Source organism: Notamacropus eugenii, chromosome 2 (assembly GCF_028372415.1).
Source record: "Notamacropus eugenii isolate mMacEug1 chromosome 2, mMacEug1.pri_v2, whole genome shotgun sequence".
Lineage (NCBI taxonomy): Eukaryota > Metazoa > Chordata > Mammalia > Diprotodontia > Macropodidae > Notamacropus > Notamacropus eugenii.
Genome location: NC_092873.1, coordinates 506,907,335 through 506,928,131, shown reverse-complemented (window position 1 = coordinate 506,928,131; position 20,797 = coordinate 506,907,335). Strand labels below are relative to the sequence as shown.

Here is a 20,797-nt window from a genome sequence, read left to right as displayed (position 1 = left end):
CATACAAAAATATTTATAGCAGTTCTTTTCATACTGGCAAAGAATTAGGAACTAAGGGGGGGTGGGGTGTCCATCAATTGGGGAATGGCTAAAAAATCTTCATCCTTCTTGACCTCTTTTCAGCCCTTAACACTATCAATTATCATCTCCTCCTTGATATCTTCCCTCTAGGCTCCTGTGCCACTACTTTCTCATACCTCTCCCTCCTGTATGACTACTCCTTGGTCTCCTTTGCTGGATCTTCATGCAGGTCACACTAACCACGGTTAACTAACTAAGGGGTGTCCCCCAAGACATCCACTCTAGATCCTCTTCTCTTCTCCCTCTATGCCAGAGATGTGAAACTAGAGGGTAGAGTACAGACAACCATATTCAAATGTAATTGGGAAATGTTTAACAAAATAAATAAAAATAGAATGACATAGTTATAATATAATTTGTTTTTCTAAATCAATATGCAGCCCACAAGAGATCAGTTTCTATTTGAGTTTGACATCACTGCTCTATACAATACCACTTGGTAATCTCATCAATTCCCAGATTAATTTATTCTCTCTATGCTAATGATTCTCAAATCTACTTAACCAGCCCAAACTTCTCTCTAACCTCCAGTTTTGCAACACCAACTATTTATTAGACATCTCAAGTGTCCAATAGAATATTAAATGTCTCATGTCCAAAATTGAACTGTCTTTCCCCCAAACCACCCCCCCTTTTCAAACTACTGAGTGCATCACCTCCCTATCACCAAGGTTCACAACCTAAGTGTCATATGTAGCTCCTCACACTCTCATTCCCCCAACAAAGTCCTATCGATTCTATTTAATAACATGTCATATATGCCTCCTTCATGCCTCTAATATTCCCATCATCCTGATGTATATCTTGCCACTGGACCCCAATGGGTCCAGAGGTAAGAGTGAGGCTGGTGACTTTGCATAGCCCTCCCTCACTTATATCCGACTCACTTGCAAGTCATGGCATCACCTTCCGAAAGTCACCATCCTCTTCAAGAAGGAAGGGCAAACAAAAAATACTACCCCTTTGGTGCAGGCCCTTCTCACATTAGCCCAGACTACTTCAAGAGCCATCCTATCTACTCTGTATTTACCTTATTTGTAGACAGTTGTCTGCATGTTATCTCCCCTATTAAACTGATCTCCTTGAGAGGAGGAACTGGGGGGAGGGGGGAAAGGAGGAGGGAAGATGCCTTGCTTAGGGTCTCTAGAGCCTAGCACAGTGCACCTGGCACACAGTGGGTGCTATTTAATAAGATTAGAAGGGAAACAGAAAGCTAGGAAACAATTTTTACAGCCAGTGTCTCTGATAAAGGCCTTCTTTCTCATACATGTAGAGAACTGAATCAAATTTATAAAAATACAAGCCATTCCTCAATTGGTCATAGGATATGAATAGGCAATTTTCAGATGAAGAAATTAAAGCTATCTATAGCTATATGAAAAAATGTTCTCAATCACTATTTGATAAAATAAATGCAAATTAAAACAACTCTGAGGTACCATATCACACCTATCAGATTGGCTAACAGGACAAAACAGGAAAATTATAAATGTTGGAGAAGATGTGGGAAAATTGGAACACTAATGCATTGTTAGTGGAGTTGTGAACTGATCCAACCATTCTGGAGAGCAATTTGGAACTATGCTCAAAGGACTATAAAACTTTGTATACACTCTGATCCAGCAATACTGCTACTAGGTCTGCATCCTAAGGAGATCATAAAAAAGGGAAAAGGGTCCACATGAAAAAATATTTATAGCAATTCTTTTTGTGGTGGCAAAGAATTAGAAACTGAGGAGATGCCCATCAACTGGGGAATGACTGAACGAGGTGTGGTATATGAATACAATGGAACACTATTGTGCTATAAGAAATGACGAGCAGGCAGATTTCAGAAAAACCTGGACAGACTTACATGAACTGGTTGCTGAGTGAAGTGAGCAGAACCAGAACATTGTACACAGTAACAGCCACACTATATGATGAGTATTTATTGATTTGACTTGATAAATGAAATGGGATATTAAGAAGAAATGCCGAAAAGGACTGTTTCCAAGAAACCTAGAAAGACTTATACGAAATAGTGTGGAATAAAATGAGCAGAGCCAGGAGACAATTTATACAACAATAACAACGCTGTAAAGGCTCTGATGAGCACACGAGGACTGACCATGACGCCAAAGGACTCTTGAGGAGGAATAATGCTCCCCACTTCTGATGGACCCAAGGCACAGAATGACAGATCTAGGTTCAGACAAGGCTAATGCAAGAAACTATTTTGCTTGACTCTGTATATCTATTAGAAGGATCTGGTTTGGTTTTTTCACCTTGGGGAGTAGAGGGGAGAAAATAAATGCTAAAAAAAATGTTTTTTAAAGAAGAGAAGGTCTTGCAGGGTCCAGTCAAAGGGGGATGCCCTGTGGCTGGCCAGGTACTCCTGTGTGTAGGCAGCCTGGTGCAAAGCTGCCAGGCTCCATGGAACAGTGCACCTGTAGGAATGGGGAGGAGAAAATGTGGCTGGACAGGGCAACCAGAAGCAAAACCTTCAATGTCTGTCTCAGGAGTCCAGATTTCATGGACTGGGACAAGAAAAGCTACAACTGGTTGGGAACCAGTTCCAGGTCAATATCATCTTTCATAAAAGAGGCAAGAAAAAGTTTTTTCAGCGGAGAGGAAAAGGGGGGAAGTGAGACGGAAAAGTGAAGCTTACTCTCATCACATTTGGCTTAAGGAGGGAATAATGTACACTCATTTTGGTAGGAAAATCTATCTTACACTACAGGAAAGTAGGGGAGAAGGGGACAAGTGGGGTGGGGGGATGATAGAAGGGAGGGACAAGATCAAAAGAGAGAACAGAATAAATGGGGGGCAGGATAAGATGGAGGGAAATACAGTGAGTCTTTCACAACATGACTTTTATGGAAGTCTTTTGCATAACTACATATGTATAACCTAAATTGTATTGCCTGCCTTCTCAGTGGGGATAGGTGGGGAGGGAAGAAGGGTGAGAAGTTGGAACTCAAAGTTTTAAAAACAAATGTTAAAAATTGTTTTCATGCAACTGGGAAATAAGAAATACAGGTAATGGGGTACAGAAATCTATCTTGCCCTACAAGATAATAGAGGAGATGGGGATAAGGGAAGGGAGGGGTGTGATAGAAGGGAGGGCAGATTAGGGGGAGGGGGTTATCAGAATGCATGGTGTCTTGGGGTGAAGGGAGGGGAGAGATGGGGAGAAAATTTGGAACTCAAAATCTTGTGGAAATGAGTGCTGAAAACTAAAAATAAATAAATAAATGTTTAAAAATAATTTTTTAGAAGAATGTATCTGTAGAACCTACATAAGATTGCACACTGTCTCGGGGAAGGAGGGGGGAAGGAGAGGGAGGGGGATAAAAATCTAAGATATATGAAAGTGATTGTAGAAAACTGAAAACAAATATAATATTTTAAAATTAAAAAAAAGATTTAAAACAAAAAAAAATAAAAATAAAAACCAATAAGAATGGAATGGTGCCTTTCACAACCATGGTTAGGGTAAGAGTCTAAACCAGGGGTGGAGAACCTGCAGCCTCCAAGCCACATGTGGCCTTCTAGGTCCTCAAGTGCAGCCCTTTGACTAAATCCAAACTTCACAGAATAAATCCCCTTCATAAAAGGATCTGTTCTGTACAACTTAGGCTCAGTCAAAAAGCCACACCCAAGGATCTAGAGGGCCACATGTAGCCTAGAGGCCCCAGGTTCCCCACCCCTGGAACCAATCAAGATATAGAGGGACAATAAAGGGGAAAAAAGATCAGTTTTGATTGCATAAAATCACAAAGCTGGTATATAAACCAAATCAATGCAGTTCGAATATAAAGAGAAATCACTGAGAAAGCAAAAATTTTATACCAAGTATCTCTGACTGATATCCAAGATATACAGGAAACCGAAATGAATGGATGATCCCAAATCACTCCCCGACAAGTGGTCAAAGGACATAAAGACCTTTGAAGAGAACTGCCTACTATCAACAGCCACATGAAGAGAGGGCAGATTCACTATGAATCAAACACACATATATATAATCAAATCACTACTCATAAAAAATGCAAATTAAAACAATCCTGGGGTTGGCCACTCAAAGCTGCAAAGGCAGTAAAAGAGAAAGGTCAAAAACACTGAGGTAAGTAATGTTGCCGGAGCTATAGAATGACAGACATGAGAATGCAATGTTGGTGGGAGTGTGAATGGGCCCAAATGTTTTCGAAAACCATCTGGAATTGGGGAAAAGAAGTGACTATGTTGTTAACATGTCTTTGCTGCAAGTGATCTCATACCCCAAGAAAGTCAAATATAGAAAAATGAATCCATTTACACCAAACTATTCATAGCAGCACTTCTGGGGAAGCAAAAATCTGGAAACAAAGTGGGTACCTGTTAATCAAGGAACGGCTGAACAAAACATTAATTTAACCATTAATTTAATTAATTAAACTATTAATTTAATAGAATATCATGGCATTAGCATATTTTTTTTACAAATGTTCGGTTTTTCTTTTTTTTAATTGTGGGAAGTGAGAGAGAAATGATTGTTCATTAACGTAATTAATAATTATTTTTAAAATAATGTTTTGGATCCATATGTGCAAAATACTTAAAGGAATTTCTCACAGCAGCCAAAAAATTAGAAACTACCGGAGTGTCTTCCTTCTGAGAAATGGCTAAGCAAATTATGGTATATAGATGTAATGGAATATTACTGAACAATAATAAATGATAAAATGAACAGTGTCAGAGGAAACTGGGGAGACCTGTATGCACATTATAGGGATTCATTTGCATGTCATAACATCACCTGGTCCTCTTGGAGAACCTAGGACAAACAATCACCCCTCTGAGTGTGTAGGAGCTGCCCTACAGGGGACCCAAGTGGAAGTGGCCAGTTAGATAATACAACTCCCTCTTCCTTTCCCCCTCTCTCCCTCTTTTCTTTTCTTCCTTCCTTCAGTCCAAATAGAGTATCATACCCTTACCTGCGGGCACTCTGCCCAAAGGAATGTAAATTTTGATCACTGAAACCTTGCAAAATATCTTTTTCCTAAAGGACCTTGCCTTAAACCCCAAGTCACTCTGGTTTTCATTGGTTGGCCAACAATAGGTCCCAGCCCAAGCCTCACTTGGATTGTTTGGGTCCTGACTGGCTCAGAGTGAATGCAAATAACAACTGTTTCTGTTTTGGCCAGAAACCCTGAGGGTCTTCAGCTCCCAGATGGATTATTTTTTTCACTAGGTAATAGAGGCCATCTCTGCCTCTTTTCTTACCCAGCCTAATCACTGAATAGATGTGGCCTCAGTCAAACTGAGACCAGCTAAAAACTTTAGCTTGAAAAGGCCAAGGTCTCCCCACTGCACCCAGGGCCATCTCCAGTCGTCCCGATCTGTATCTTGCCACCAGACTCAGATGGCTGTGGAAGAGAAAGTGAGGCTGGTGACTTTACACCGCCCTGTCTCATTTAAATCCAATTCACTTGCCAAGTCACCACCTCCCTGATGTGGAGATGTCCCTGATGAGAACAAGCAACATTAGGGATAAACAACTTTCAAAGGCTTTACAGCTCTGATCAATACAATGATAAATTATAACACAAAAAGAATAAAGATGAAACCCTGGAACTTTAAAGTTAGAGAGAAAGATATTTTCAGATGTAGCCAATATGGGAATGTTTGGCAGGACTGTGCAGTTATGTGCTGAGGGCTTAGTTTCTCTTTTTTTTTTTTTGTAATATTTGCTTGGGGGAATGAGGGTAGAAGGAGCAGTTTTTAATTTTTTGAAAAAAATAAAATAAAATGAATGTTTGTTGAAATGACTAGACATTCCTTCCTAATTAAGAATTCCAATCTGCGCTGTAGTTTGCACACAACGATGCAGTATCTCCCACACAAAACAAATCTCTCCCCGCTCCTCAGGCTGGCCCTTCAGACACAGCCCCAGCTCTCCTGTTCCTGAGCCTTCTCTTCTCCAAACTAAACATTCTCAGTTCTTTCCACAATCTGGCAAAGGACATGGTTTCCATCCATATCCTGCGGATTCCATCGAAACAAGTAATAGCTTCAAAAGGCCACCAGAATGTCCACCAGCCCAGTTCCTTTGCACACACCGTACTGACATGGACCTGTGACTTTACAAGTGAGTAGGAGCTAGGTGGCATAATGAACAGAAGAATATTGGACCTGAAGTAGGGAAAACCTGGGTTCAAATCTTGCCTGATACATCCTAACCATGAGATGGTGGGCAAGTCACTTCATCTCTGCCTCAGTTTCTTCTCATGTAAAATAGGGGTGATCATAATAGCACCTATGGAGCCAAAATGAGATATTTGTAAAGCACTTAGCAGAGCAGCTGGCACGCAGGAGGTGCTTAATAAATACTCCTCACTTTCCTGCCTTCCTTCCTTCCTTTTTGGGCGGGAATAGCAGCTCTTCTGTCCACAGACTCTGGGACAGCTTCCTGAAGCACTGAGAGGTCATGGGCCCTTGCCTAGGGTCACGCAGGCAGCCCAGTGTCAGAATGGGGCTATAAGCCAGGTCTTCCTGACTCCAAAACCAGCTCTCTCTCCATCACCCCATGCTGCCTCTCCAAGCTAGAGACATCTACAAATGTTAGAACACATAAGAATCATTTTTTCTTTCCAACACCCTGTATGTCATGGAGACAGGAAGTCAAAACCCAGTAAGGTCAAAAATTCCTCTGCCAAATGAAAAAACTGTGGTAAACACACTGTTTCTTCTGTAGGTAACTCCAAATTAAAGATTCTTTGTTTTCAAAAGGGGGAAGAAAAACAATGAAAACTGCAGACAGCAGTCAACTCCATGAAGATGATGAATGAGACTCCAAAAGACAACATCCTGTCCTCCAGACAAGCTCCATGAGCTGCGCCGTTCCAAACAATCCCCAACCTCAGCTGCACTGGTGGGGGTCACTCTCCTAGCAATGGAGCACCAGGTCATCCAAGTGCTACTGGCACAATAACAGGCCTGTTTCCCATCCACAAGGCCACTCCAAAAATGCAGGGATTGAGCCAACCTCGAGGCACAATCGCAGTCCCCACTTCGGGGAGCAGTGATCTCTCAGCTTCGATGCCAGGCCAAGTTGTAGAATACAATAGTGAAAGGCACATTAGGGAATATCTAGAAAAGGAAGTCGGCATCCCAAAGAGCCAGCCTGTCTTCCTCCAGAAAAGGTAATGTTCAACAAACTGCATTTCTTTTTCTAACAGAGTTAATGAAAGAAATACTAATACATACAATACACCTTGATTTTAGCAAAGCATCTCATGAAAGTCTTTATACTGTTCTCAAGGACAAATGTCAAGATGTGACCTGACAAAAATTCCATTAGATAGATTCTAAGCAGGTAAAACAGTCAGGTCCAAAAAAGTCATTAAAGGCTGGATACCTACCCTGAAAGAGATCTCTAGAGTGCCCCAGGGATCTGGGCTTAGACTAGGGCTGCTTAACATTTTTATCAATGACTAGGCAAAAGGAATAGATAGCAGGCTCATCCAATCTGCAGAAGACAGAAGGCTGAGAGAACACTTGATGACAAGCTGGATCCAAAAACACAATGGTGCCCTAGAGTGTTTGGACTGAATCTAGAAAGGATCTTGTAAAGTCTTGCAAAGAAATCAGGTCCCCAAGCGCAGAACTGGGGAGAGATAGGTGGTTAAAGACAAGTTAGTAGGAGAATGAACTGGGGGTTCTAGTGACAAGCTCAGTAGGACACTACAGGGCGACAGGGAAGCTCCAAATGCTGAAACTGAATTCAGAAAGACAGAGCTTCGAGGAGGAGGCACAGGGATCTAGTAGCATACATGGGGTTTCCTTCAATAGAGTACAAGCTGCTAGAGAACAGAGACAGCTTCTTTCTTTGTATCTTCAAACACTAGCACAGTGCTAGGCACACAGGAGGCACCCAATAGAACCTTGTTGAACTGAATCAATTCAACCTAATTGTTTCATTTTACTGAACCATTCAAAGAGAAAGAGTATTCAAGAATGAGGTCAATAAAACCATCATTCATGGAATTAAAAATGGTTCCTAAATTAGTTAACTGCCTTGGTCCCTTTTCTTTAAGTAACTAAATAAAGGAGACTCACTTCTTAACGCCACAGCTGCCTAGAGCTCCCAATACCCCACATCATCCTGACCTGGAGCACTGGGCCTAGATGTTCCACCATTTCCCTGGGTGAGCTGGAATGACCCATGTGCAAGTGTCTGCAGGGCTCCCTTTGGGAGGAGGGCTAAGACATGCTCTGAGTGGCTCCAAGAGTCCCAAAGGGCAGCTGCAGAGAGGCTAATCTGGGCTTGATACAAAGAGAAACATTCTTACAGTCAGGATTTGCTCTCCTTGGAGGTCTTCAAAGCAGAAGCCAGATCATCTGTCAGGGATGTTACAGTGGGCACTGCTTTCAGGGATGGATGGCACCCTCGGACCCTCCCAGGGCTTGGAGGATGCAAAAGACTATAAATCAGGGCTTCTGTGTGTAGACGAAGAGGCCCATGTGTGCCAAGTACTTGGGCTGCAGCTCATTCTGCCGCAACCAGCCCCATTCACAGCCACTCATCCCCTCACCCTGAGACATCTACAGGGATTGTTTGCACAGCAGGGGGCCAGGGTGGCCTGACTCCCCTGGGTCAGCAAGACTGATTCTGAGAAACCCAATCAAGAATTCTGAACCTGGGTCCATGGAGAGACCTCAGAGGGTCCATGAATGTTGTCTGTCTAATTCAATAACTGTATTTCAATATAATTGACTTTCCTTATAATCTTATATGTTTTACTTAATGTACTTAAAAACTTCAGTCCGTGAAGGGGTCCAAAGGCTTGGGGGGAGGTGGTAGAGTACATCACACATCCTAAAAAGGTTAAGAATTCCTGGATTAAAGGGTCCCTTCCAACTCTGTGATTCTACCAGGACCTTAAAAATCTAAAAACACTTCCAACAGTGACGGTGCATCCACCACTTCCACATATATGAGAGCAAGCTCAATCATAGGTGATATTTACCTGTCCCTTTAAGGAACAGCCCGTGGCAGATGGAAGATCAAACACCAGGGTCAGGGAACAGCGAGCAGGCCAGTCTGAGTGGCATGGGGGATACAGAAAGGGAAGGAACAGGAAATAAGTGTGAAAAGGAAGTGAAAGAGAGAGGAGTTTTGTTATAATATCCTAGAAGTAAAAAGGAGTCACTGAAGGTTTCAGAGCTGAATAATGGCACGGTCAGACCTGGGCTTTGGCAGCTAATTGGATAAGAAAGAGACATGCTGCAGGTCCAAAAAGCTATTCCGATAGTCTAGGCCAGTGATGACAAAGGCCTGAACTGGGTTTGTGGCTTCCTTGGGTGATAGAAAAGGACATATCCAAGAGACCCTATGGCACAGGGATGCTGTGGCCACAGAATCAGCAAACTCAGCAACTGACTTCGTGAGAGAAAGGGAGAGAGAATGATGAAGGGTGACTGGGCCCTAGTGGTTTCCTCCCCTTGAGATCAGTCACTGGGCAGGTTTCGTGTGTGGAGACTCCACGGCGAAGGATCCCCCACAATACCCAGAGCAGCACTGGGCTCAGCAGGAGCCCAAGAGAACCACCCTGTCAGTCAATAAACATTTATGAAGCACCTACTGTGTACCAGGCACTATGAGAAGCCCTGGAAATACAAAAAGGGACAAAAGACAGTTCCTGCCCTTCAGGAGCTCGCAATCTAACAGGGGAGACAACATTTAAACAATTATGTACAAAAAAGCCATATACAGGCTTCTTAATTAATTAAGAAAGGAGAGGAACTAGTATTAAGAGGCTTCCTTAGAAGATAGGATGTTAGCTGAGACTTGAACACAATCGTGGAAGTCAGGAAGCAGAGGTAAGAGACAGCATTGCAGATCCGGGGGACAATCAGGGGAAAAGCCTGGAGCTGAGAAACCCTGAGAAGATCTGGTCAGAGAAACAGCCAGGACCAGTATTGAATGCCATCAACACGGCCTCCACCATCCATGGGAGCTGCTGAAAGCCTGACCTTAACCTCCACAAGAAGTGTGACTCAGGCCAGACCTTAACCTCCCCTCCTTCCATCTTTTCCCAAGAACCCTTAGTCCCAGTCCACCCCCACTCTAACATCCAAACTACTTTGTCAGCAAAAGAGATGCAGGACCAGGGAGCAGCCACTGGCTTTGGAATGGGCACCTTGGTCATCTTCATGACTCTGGCCAAGACCCTTCCTCTCCCTCCCTGGGCTCCAGAAGGTTGGACTAAATGACCTTTGAGGTCTCTTCCTGCTCTGACAGAAGCACAATAGTGAGTTACCAAGAAAGATACTGAACCCAGAGTCAAGTATCACAGGACTTCAAAGCACTACAGAGACCCAAGAGCTGCCCTTCAAGCAGCTTCCATTCTATATGGTGATAACAGTCCAGGGCTGGGTTGTAGGAAAGGACATATCACCTCTGAGCCAAGGATAGTCATGATTACAAGATGTGTCAAGATTCTGCCCATTCCCATAAGTAATCATCATTGACACTGAAGTAGCACTTTAGCTAAGGCCAGCCATTACCATAGATGGGCTCCAGGAGCTCTGAAGGTCTACTGAGAGGGAAAGTTAAAGATAAGCCCTCCCCAGGAGCTCCTTACTTTTAGATGAAGCCACAGGACCAAAAAAGGGAGATTTGCAAAGTCTTTTCCTTGTCACAACTGGGAGAAAACCAGGGAAGAAAATGCTATCAGTGGAGTCAGAGACCCTGGGCTCAAATCCCAGATACTGATGTGACCTCTCTGGGGTTCAGTTTCTTAATCGGTAAAATGAAGCTGGGACTTGATGGTCTCTAAAGGTTCCTTCCAGCTCCACAGATCCTAAACCACTAACAGGGGAAAGGGCTTGGCCACTTCTCAAAGATGAATAGAACCCTAACATTCAGAAGGAGAAAGCCAAGGGGCTCCTGCTAATCTCTACCTTGCTGAGGTGCCATAACTGAGGAGGGTACTGAATGATAATGGCATCAAAGAAGGGCATCCAGAGATCTCACATACCTGGAGAATTGCCCTGGGGGAAAAGGAGCAGGGGGAAGGCCTTATTTTTATCTCCCTATCTCTTAGCAGGGTACCTAGCACATAGCAGGCCCTTAATAAATACTGACTAACTAGGAGCAATGGGCAGTCCTCAGAGAAGGAAAGCTCAGCTCAGAAGGGACCATCTCTTAACAATGTGGCTGAGCTGGCCAACCATGGGAAGTAGCCTAGCGAGGCAGCAGAAATATTCAGTCTGTTGTCCAGGAAAACCAGTTGGATGATTCTGGCAGGGGTGGCTGCAGTCCCTTCCACCTCTAAGATATCCTTCTTTCCTCTTTCTACCACCTCACAGAATTCAAACTCCCCTGTCAGCCTTAATGCCCCAGAGTCCCATGGATACCAGACCTCAACACTTTATGGTTCATTTATAAGTGAGGGTAATATGTGTATTGTATGGTATGTGTCATGCTCATAGACTATAAGCTTTCTGAAGGTAAGAAAGGGGCCTGTGCAGGTCTCCTTGAGAATGGCCTTTATAATGGGCACTGCACCATTTGGGGTCAATGCTGCTGCAGAGGGCTGTGGAGCTTGGAAGCTCTTCCATAGCAACTACTGACCTGAGAGGAGAACCCAAAGGGGCAATGTGGGGAGGCCTGGCAGTTGGTTTGGGGTCTGCCTCGAAGAAAGGAAAATTTATTCAGAGCCCCTGTGTCCCACCCAACTCAGTGTGAAGCAGGTCTCTCCAAAGCTCCACAGCTCTCTCCAAACTCACCTGGGCTCATTCACGCCCAACACCAAACTTGCTCCCCCATCATCTGGGCTCCAGCACCCACCCCCAGCGCAGCCCAGCTTATCAATGTCATTCCCGCCGCCAGGAGGGCACCAAGCTGCATTTATTTCCTCATCCCCTAGGCCCCAGCCCCCCTTCCCCTCTAGAGTCACCCATCCGTCACCCTTCCCTGCTCCATTCTCCCTGTCTCCCCAATCCCTTGCCCCCCAACCTCATGCCCTCTCCCCTGCACCCTCCAGCCCCTGCCCCCTGTCCCTGACTGCCCCAGCCCCTCCCCCCCTTCTCCCCGGCACCGCAGGCCCTCTCCCCCTGCCTCCCCCAGTCCCTGACTCTGCTCCCCCAACCCCCACCCCGCCTCCTGGCCTGACCCGGCCGGGCCTCAGTCCTACCTGCTCCTGAGGCGCGGGGGCTACGGGGTCCGAGCCGGCGGCTCGCGGTTCAGGGGGGGCCTTGCCCCCGGGCGCCCTGGGGGTCCCCCCCTCGGCGCGGGCCGGCCCGGGGGCCGCGGGCTTGTCCCGGGCACGAAGGCGCTTCATGGCAGCAGAGTCGGCTGCTGGGCAAGCGGCCCCCCGACCCCGGCCCCGAGCCCGGCCCCGAGCCCGGCCCGCAGCGGCGGAGGCAGAAACAGCCCCGGGCCCACGGGCCCCCCCACCATGGCCGCGCCGGGGTGCGGGCCGGCCCACGGGCGGGCGGGCGGAGGCGCTCGGGGCGCCTGGCTCCTCTCCCTCCTCCTCCTCCTCCTCGTCCTCCTCCTCCTTCTTCTTCTTCTCCTCCCGGTCCCGCGGACCTGCAGCCCCCGGGACGGGGCGCGGGCACGGACGCGGGCGCGAGCACCGCCTCCCGCAGGCTCTCCAACCGCGGCGCTTTCTCGGCTGCCTGCCTCCCTCCCAACCGGCGCCGGGCCCGGGAGCTCCGCCCCCAGATCCGCAGGCCCCTCCCCGTACCCGCCCAAGGACCTCTCATACGCAGGCGCAGGGTGCAAACCCCCACCCAGCCCCAAAGGCCCCGCCCCGAGTCGCCCCGCCCCGAGCACGCGCGCCAGCGCAGACCCCGCCCTGCCCCTCAGGCCCCGCCTTATTATGCCCCAGCTCCGCCGTGGCTGGCGCACGCGCACGGGCCCAGCTCCGCCCCCGGCACTCGGGGCCTCGCCCCCGGGACACGCTTACTCAAGCTAAGATTCCACCCACTCCCGTAAGGCCCCGCCCGTCCTGCGCATGCGCATTGCCGGCTAGCACGCCTTTCACTCTACTGGCTTCCTCCCTTGGCCACGCGCTGGGCTCGTGAGTACCGAGTATCTACCTGGGGAGCGTGCACCTGGCGCCCCCACCCCCCACCTTACCTGGCCCTGGTTCACTTGGGCTCGAGCCGAACAGGGCCCCTTGGGTAGGCCGTGGCTGACCCCCGAAAGCCCTCCCTGATTTTTCCCTCTGACTGGGTGGGATGGGGCCGTTCGTGAACACGGAAGCACGGAAGGCTTAGGAGGGGAGGGTCAGCGCGACCCCCTGAAGTGTGTGTCTGGGTGTTCCAGGACTGGCCGCTCTGAGCTGGAAAGATGCTTAAAGCCACCCCCGATGTGAGATCCAGAGAGGGGAAGGGGCCTGCCCATGGCCTGGAAGGGACAGAACAGAGATGATCCCCCTGGGGGGCCCTCTGAAGGAAAGCCTGAGCCCCCAGACTAAGGGGGAGATGTGAGCAAAGAAGGCATGAAAGGGAAAATCCAAGGAAGGAGGGAGGAAGGGCGGAGGTGGTGGGGTCACCAGCCTGTCCTGAGGCCCAGCTTGGCACTGCCAGGCTGGCTCTTTAGAGCTTGTGGCAGGATGTCATGCTCTATCTCCCAGGTGCCCTCCCGCACTAAGTTACGGAAGGGAAGTGAGTCACACAGATGCCACATTGCTACCCTGTGGGTAGCAAAGACCTTGAAACAAAGTAACTACCCGTGGCAGGGGGAATATGACAGAATGAGGCGCTCTGGGGGTCGTGGGAAGACCTCAGAATCACAGAAGGTCAGAACTGGAGGGGGCCGTGTACAAAGGCCCTCCCACCCACTCACCTCAGTGAGTGGCTGTCTGCTCAAAGCCCTCCACGGAGGGGAGTCTGCCACTTCCCCAAAAGCTCTATGTAATGTTTAGGAAATTTTTCCTGACCTTGAGCCTAAACTGACTATCCCACAGTGCTCTGGGTTCTGCTCTCTGGAGCCAAACGGAACATCTAGTCCCTGTTGCACACACCATCACTTCCCATGCTTGAAGACAACTATGAGGTCATGTATTGGGTGAGGGCACCCAAGTCTTCTCTTCTCCCACCTAAGTGTGCCAAATCTTCAAGTGATCCTTGGGGGATGTGGACTGTACCATCCTGTTGCCCTCCTCTGAATTGTCAGACTTGTCAATGTTCTTAAAAAATGTGGCATCCCACAAATGTAGGACCATGCCCTCCCTATTCCTGGAACTTTTGCACTTCTGAATGCAGCCCAGGATCCTATTAGCTATTGTGGATGTTCCATCCCCGCTCCTGACTCACATTGAGCTTGAAGTCCACTAAAATCCCCAAATCTCTTTCAGAATTGCTATCTATTCACACACACACCCCATATTAACTTGTGAAGTTCATATTTTTGTGCTGTAATACATGACATTTATCCCTATGGGGTTGCATATTATAAGACTCAGCCCCATGCTTTGGCCTGCCAAGATCCTTTTGGATCTTGACTGTTCTCTCTCACCCTGTGTATCAACCACCACCTCTTGGCTTAGTGTCAGACTCAAATCTGATGTGCACAAGACAGAACCAAGATGGTGGAGTAGCAGGAAGAAATAGCAGGCACGAACACACACCCCATCACTCATCCAATCAGTCAACAAGCATTGGAGGAGGAGAAAGTGAGGCTGGTGACCTTACACAGCCCTCCCTCATTCAAAACAAAGGCAAATGCAAGTCATGCCATCATTTCTCTGAGGTCCTGGTCTTCTTCAAAAACAAAGGATAAACACAACAACAACAAGCACTGATTAAGCGCCTGCTCTGTACCAAGCACTATGCTAGACACAGGAGATACAAAAGGTAGAAGACAACTCTGCACAAACAAGATAAAGACAAGATAAAGCAGAAATAATCAAAAGAGGGAAGACTCTAGGAGATGGGGAATGAAGGACACAAGAAAGGATTCTTTCAGAAGTGAGATTTTAACTGAGACCTGAAGTAGGCCAGGGAAATTAGGAGGCAGAAATAAGGAGGGAGCAAGTTCCAGGCATTGGAGACATTAATACCCAGAGTCAGGAGATAGAGGATCTAGAGGAAGGAATAAATAGCAAGAAGGCCAGTGACATTGGGTTGCAGAATACATGGGGTTGTTGGGTTGGTCATTGTCCTTCCTAGTCAAAGAGGACCAATGTGACATTATTATGTCAGGGTCAATGTATAACGTCCAACTGTGGCTGATCAGATCAAGAGGAGCTCAGAAGGTCTACCACAGGTTTGACATAAATTGTACGAACATTCAGAATGAAGACGTTTTTGGCCGCAGAGTAGGATCCCCATAAGTGAGGTGAAGCCAACAATTTTTAAGGGACCTTTTCTAACCCTTTCCTCATGCCAAGAGGTGAGAAGTACATCGGCCCAGGGGGGCTGATGATTCCACAGTTGCCTCAGTCCATTGTGGGAAGATGAGCCTATGGCCTGAGCCACCTGCATGCAGGGTTATGACTACAACTCCCAGAGTATCTGCACCTACTGCTTCATCACTTGCCCATTGCCACAGAATTTTGAGGTAGGTAAAAATGATGAAATGGTATGGGTGATGTCTTTTAGCACATGTGTGAACTGAATTTAAGTGACACAAAGTTGCACCAAAGTTGTTGGCTGCTCTCTTCCAGAGTCATCAGAGTCCAGTGGCAAGGCAAAATCAAGATAATTGGGGATGACTTGGGATGAAGTGGATGACCCTTGCTTCTTCATTGTCTAACCAAGCTCTTAAGTCTCTACAAGCACCTGCTTCCACTGCGTCCATGGGCACTGGAACAAATATTTTCACATCCACCTATTCCACCAGGGAAGTCTTCACATGCTTGAGGTAGATACCCCTCTAACCCACTGACAGATTTGAGGCACATCAGTTACCCTCAACCTGGTTTAATTTAACCCATCTGCCAAGATGGTTTCACCAGGATGTGGCTGATGTGCATGCCACAGCTTCTTGGAGTCATAGGTGAGAGATGGGTGGCAGGTAGAACCGAAGGTGGATGAGCAGCCCTGAAAAGGACTCAGCAAGCCCTCACACCAAAGGTACTAGTCACCCTGTACTCCTACACTCACACTACATGTGAGGGAAAGGGAAGAGAAAGAAGCAAGAAGACTAGAAATGTAGAATGGGGCCAGGTTATAGAGGGCTTTAAAAGTCAAAACAGAAGATTTTTATATTTGATCCTGGAAGCAATAGTTCTAGAAAATGCACCAGACCAAATCTTGATCCAGAAATTAAAAAAAAAAATCACCGTGAATCACCAGGTCAACAAAAGGAGAAATAAAGAGAGGTTTGTGGACACAGATGTTTACCATCTAACCCTGGGCATGTCAGTTGACCTGTGTCTGCCTCACTTTCCCCACCTGTAAAATGGGGCTGATAATAGTATCTATTTCCCAGGGTTGTTGGGTCTGGCCGATAATAGCATACCACACAAAGCATTCTGTCTCAGGGAGAGGCCATACAATACTGCAAGAGATGGCAGATCTAGTACAGAGGACCCTAATCCTATATTGGGCACAAGAACAGGTGCCAACTGACAACTATCATGTACTACCTAGTTCCAGGTCACAGATCCAAGGAGGATTTAAGAGGTTACTTTCAACCAGGTTTGGCATTCCAGGGTGAGGAGGGGTCAAGAGCCCCAAGCTGTTGTTATTTGAAAAAGCAAATCCAAAATATAAATGAGCATTAAAAAGAAATTTATTATGTTACTTGGTAGAGGAGAGCAAGTCAGAAAGGAGGTGTGGTTCCCTCTCCCCAGGCACTAGAAGGCTTACATTATATAGGGTTTAGATTAGGGTACCCACATACAAACCCCACATAGGCAATTAAGCAATTTTACTGAGAGAGCAGCTTAAAAGCAAGGTAGGTTGAAATGGATATGAGTAAATGTAAATGTTCAATAAAATTTAGACAAAACCAAAACACAAGCCTGGATGGACCCCAAACAAGATCTAGGTGTGAAGACCCAAAACAGGACCTGGAAAAACACAAAGTCCCTTATAGCTCTTCCTTGACATTCCTGGAGAGTTACTGAGGTCAAGGCAACACATTAGTTGCTGATTTCAAATACTTTCTAGTTAATAAGTTTTTCAAACAATATAACAAAACCTTTTCCACACTGTGCATCAAGCAAGAAGCAAGCAGTAGTTATGGGACATAGACCCTAGAAGTGGAGTAGGGTGTCAGTTCCAGTTTCTAGGCCACGCTAAAGCCTTCAGACGAATTAACAAGGCAGGAATTTTAGACCAAAAGGACTCCTTTTGTTCTGTCATTGATCCAGCTGAGCTTTCCAATTGATAGTAGCTGAGTCCAGTAGCAGTCTACTGGAACTTCAAGTGGGACAAGCCCACAAGAGTGATGTTCAGAATCAAACCCAGGTCAGGAACTTGGCAAAGCTCAGAACAAGGGTCCATATTCAGACTTTGTCCTGGAGCAGATCACTTTGGGAACACTGAAAGCTTACAGGGCCCTAGCTTTGGCTGTCCCTGAAATCCTGGAATAACACACAACACTCAAAAATTCCAAGAAAGTAGTCAGAAGATAAGCCTAGGCATTCCTTCCATAAGAGCACAGAGCTTGATACTAACATGAAATCCAAAGTCAAGAAATAGGAAAACAAAAAAATTAATTCCAAGGGAGAGAAATTAATATGTTACTAATAACTAATTATTAATTTGTGATCCATTCATTTCCTCCTATTTCTGTTAAGACCCAACTCCTGAAAAGATCAGTTAGTCTCTGAAGAGCATGGCTAGGTGATGAGATTACTCCTAGCCTCATTTAATTCATTTGAGCCACACCACATCCAGCTGGGAAATATAATTTCTGTTTAGAGTATAAAGAGAGTCCAGTTTTGGGGAGACCCTTGCTTAGGGAAGGAACTCTTGTCCTTGATACCCTCCATTAGAGTTTAGCGTGACCCAACTCATGGAGGACAAAACTAGCCAGAGAGGTTAGGATGGAAGTGGCTTCCTCTGCCCAAATTGCTGGAGGCTGCTGAGCCTTAATGCTCAAGACACTTTCTCAGCTGGAGATGCTGAAAAGACTTTTAGCCTACCTCCTCATTAAATGTCCATGAATCAGGGTTGAGTTTCCCTTGTCCAGACAGTTCCCTATCCGAAGAAATACATATGATTTAAGGGGTTTCAGAGTCTCCCTTGGCATCTGGTTACCAAGAAAAATCACTGATCATCAATTTATTATTAACCTAATTAATAAATCGATGATTAATTATCCAGAAACTCTGTCCCTCATAACATACCATAAAAAAATTATTATGGTGAAAAGGTTGTTCAAAACACAAACCTAGAAGAAGAGAAAGACTCCAAAACAGGAAGCTAAGGTGGCACAGTATATAGAGTCAGAAAGACAAGTTCAAATCTGACCTCAGATAAATACTAACCATCTAAGCCTGGGCAAGTCAGTTAACCTGTGTCTGCCTCACTTTCCCCAACTGTAAAATGAGGATAATAATAGTACCTACTTCCCAGGGTTGTTAGGAAGATCAAATGAGATAATATTTGTGAAGTCCTTTCCGCATAATAGGCATTTACTAAATGTTTCCTTCTTCCTTCCAAAACATCCACAAGCAGAGGCTTGAAGAAAAACGGAACTTGGGGAAAAACTTATATGAACTGATGCTGAGTGAAATGAGCAGAAACAGGAGAGCATTATACACAGTGATAACCACAGTGTTCAAGCACTGTTTATAATAGATTTAGCCCTTCACAGCAATGCAAAGACCTAAAACATTTCCAGAAGACTCGAGGCAAAATGCCATCCACATCCAGAGAAAGAACTATGGAGTCAGAATGCGGAATAAAGCGGAAAATTTTCTATTTTGTTTTGTTTTGGTTTGGTTTGTGTCATGATTTCTCCAATTCATTTTAATTTTTCTATGCAACATGACGGATGTCAAAATGTGTTTAATAAGAATGTATGTATAGAACCCATATAAGATTGCATGCCATCGTAGGAAGGGAGAAAGGAGGAGAAAAATTTTTAATTTATGGAAGTGATTGTTGAAAATGGAAAACAAATAAATGAATTAGTAACAAAAAAAGAAAAAACACAACTTGGGCACAAGTTCAACTAGAACTCTTGGGAGAAAAAAAGCAAGAAGTTTTTGTTTCCAGTGGATAAAGTTTTTATAAATGAAATGAGAGTGTGAAAGGGAGGAAAATGGAAAAGAAATGGCAGCTAGGGAAGAAAGAATTAGAAAGGGAATAAACAGTTTGACAAAAGAGGTTCAAAATCTTGCCCAAGAAACAAATTTCTTGAAAATAGAATGGGCCAAATAGAAGATAATGACTCCATGAGACAAGAAATACTGAAATAAAGTCAAAAGACTTGGGGGGGGGGAGAAGAAAATTTGAGGTATCTCAGACTCTAGAAAACAGACCAAGGAGAAATAATTTAAAAAACATTGGATTACCTGAAACCATGAAGAAAAAGAGCCTAGACATCATATTTGAAGAAATCAGAAAAGAAATACTATCCAAATCTCTTACAACTACTAAAAAAACAAAAAAAACCCAAAATGAAAACCCCCAGGAACATTATAATCCAGTTACCAGCTCAAAGAAAAATTACTGCAAGCAGCCAGAAAGAGAATTCAAGAGCTAAGGAACCACAGTCAGTATCACAGATAATAGAGCTGCCACCACATACAAAAAAAGAGAGAGAGTTCAAAATTCTATATTCCAAAATTACAGGGTTACAACCACTATTAACTTACCTAGCAAAATTATATAATCCTACAAGGGGAAAATGATCCTTCAGAAGAACTTCAAGCATTCCTGATTTAAAAAAAAAGGCGGGGGAGCAGCATAGAAACTTTGAAGTACTACACAGGGGTCAAGAGAAACAGAAGGTAAAATGAGTGAGAAATGAAAAGGGACTAAAACAAGGATAAACTATGCTATTTGTTTAAATGTTTCTTTTTTTGTTACATTTTGAGTTTTGAGTTGTCATTGAGCCATTCGCAGTTACTCTTTGAACAATATGACTGTTACTGTATACGATGTTGTCTTGGTTCTACACATTTCACTCTGCATTGTTTCATACAAGTCTTTCTACATTTTTTTTTTAAATCAACCTGCTCATTGTCTCTTACAGCACAGTAGTGTTATGTCACAATTATATGCCACATCTTATTCAGCCATTTCCTAACAGAATGAACCTCTCAATTTCCAGTTCTTTGCTACCACAAAGAGAGTTGCCATAAACATTTTAGAATATATAGGTTCTTTTTCTTTTTCCCTGATCATCTTGGGAAACAGATCAAATAGTGGTATTGCTGGATCAAAGGGTATATACAGTTTAACAACTCTTTGAGCATAATTCTATATTACTCCCCAAAAAGGTTGGATCAGTTCACAATTTTACCAACTATGTCTTAGTTTCCCAATATTTCCACTTCCCATTTTATCATGTTAGCCAATCTGAGAGGTGTGAGATGGTACCTCAAAGTTGTTTTAATTTGCATTTATCTAATCAATAATTATTTAGAGCATTTTTTCATATGACTATATACATATATATAGTTTGGATTTCTTCTTCCAAAAACTGACTGTTTATAAATTGGGGTATGATTCATATTCTTGTAAATTTGACTGAGTTCTGTATATATTTGAGATACAAGTCTTTTCTCTTAGAAATTTTCTACAAAAAGTTCCTCCCAGTTTTCTGCTTTCT

The 20,797-nt window shown here is 44.9% G+C and overlaps 1 protein-coding gene and 1 long non-coding RNA gene across 22 annotated transcripts in view; one reads left to right on the top strand and one right to left on the bottom strand.

Annotated features, from left to right (window-relative positions):
* The window catches only part of MAST2 (microtubule associated serine/threonine kinase 2), a 159,158-nt gene extending 146,367 nt beyond the window's left edge, over positions 1-12,791 (bottom strand). For 18 of the 20 annotated variants that reach the window (XR_011975787.1, XM_072649270.1, XM_072649269.1 and 15 more), the window contains exon 1: positions 12,246-12,486. Coding sequence is in view for 19 of the 20 variants with exons in the window: in XM_072649270.1 (XP_072505371.1) it covers positions 12,246-12,392 (147 nt within the window). In the remaining variant the exon portion in view is untranslated. Of the gene's footprint in view, positions 1-12,245 lie in introns of all 20 variants that reach the window. The other 2 variants (XM_072649282.1, XM_072649281.1) reach the window with 2 other exon arrangements.
* A 263-nt stretch (positions 12,792-13,054) lies between these two features.
* LOC140530069 (uncharacterized) lies at positions 13,055-18,939 on the top strand. Of its 2 annotated transcripts, XR_011975786.1 has the most exons (4): positions 13,055-13,136; positions 15,453-15,622; positions 15,729-15,925; positions 18,694-18,939. It is a non-coding gene; the product is annotated as an uncharacterized lncRNA (long non-coding RNA). The 2 variants fall into 2 exon arrangements; XR_011975785.1 differs by lacking the exon at positions 13,055-13,136 and having other exon boundaries at positions 14,341-15,622.
* Positions 18,940-20,797: the final 1,858 nt, after the last annotated feature.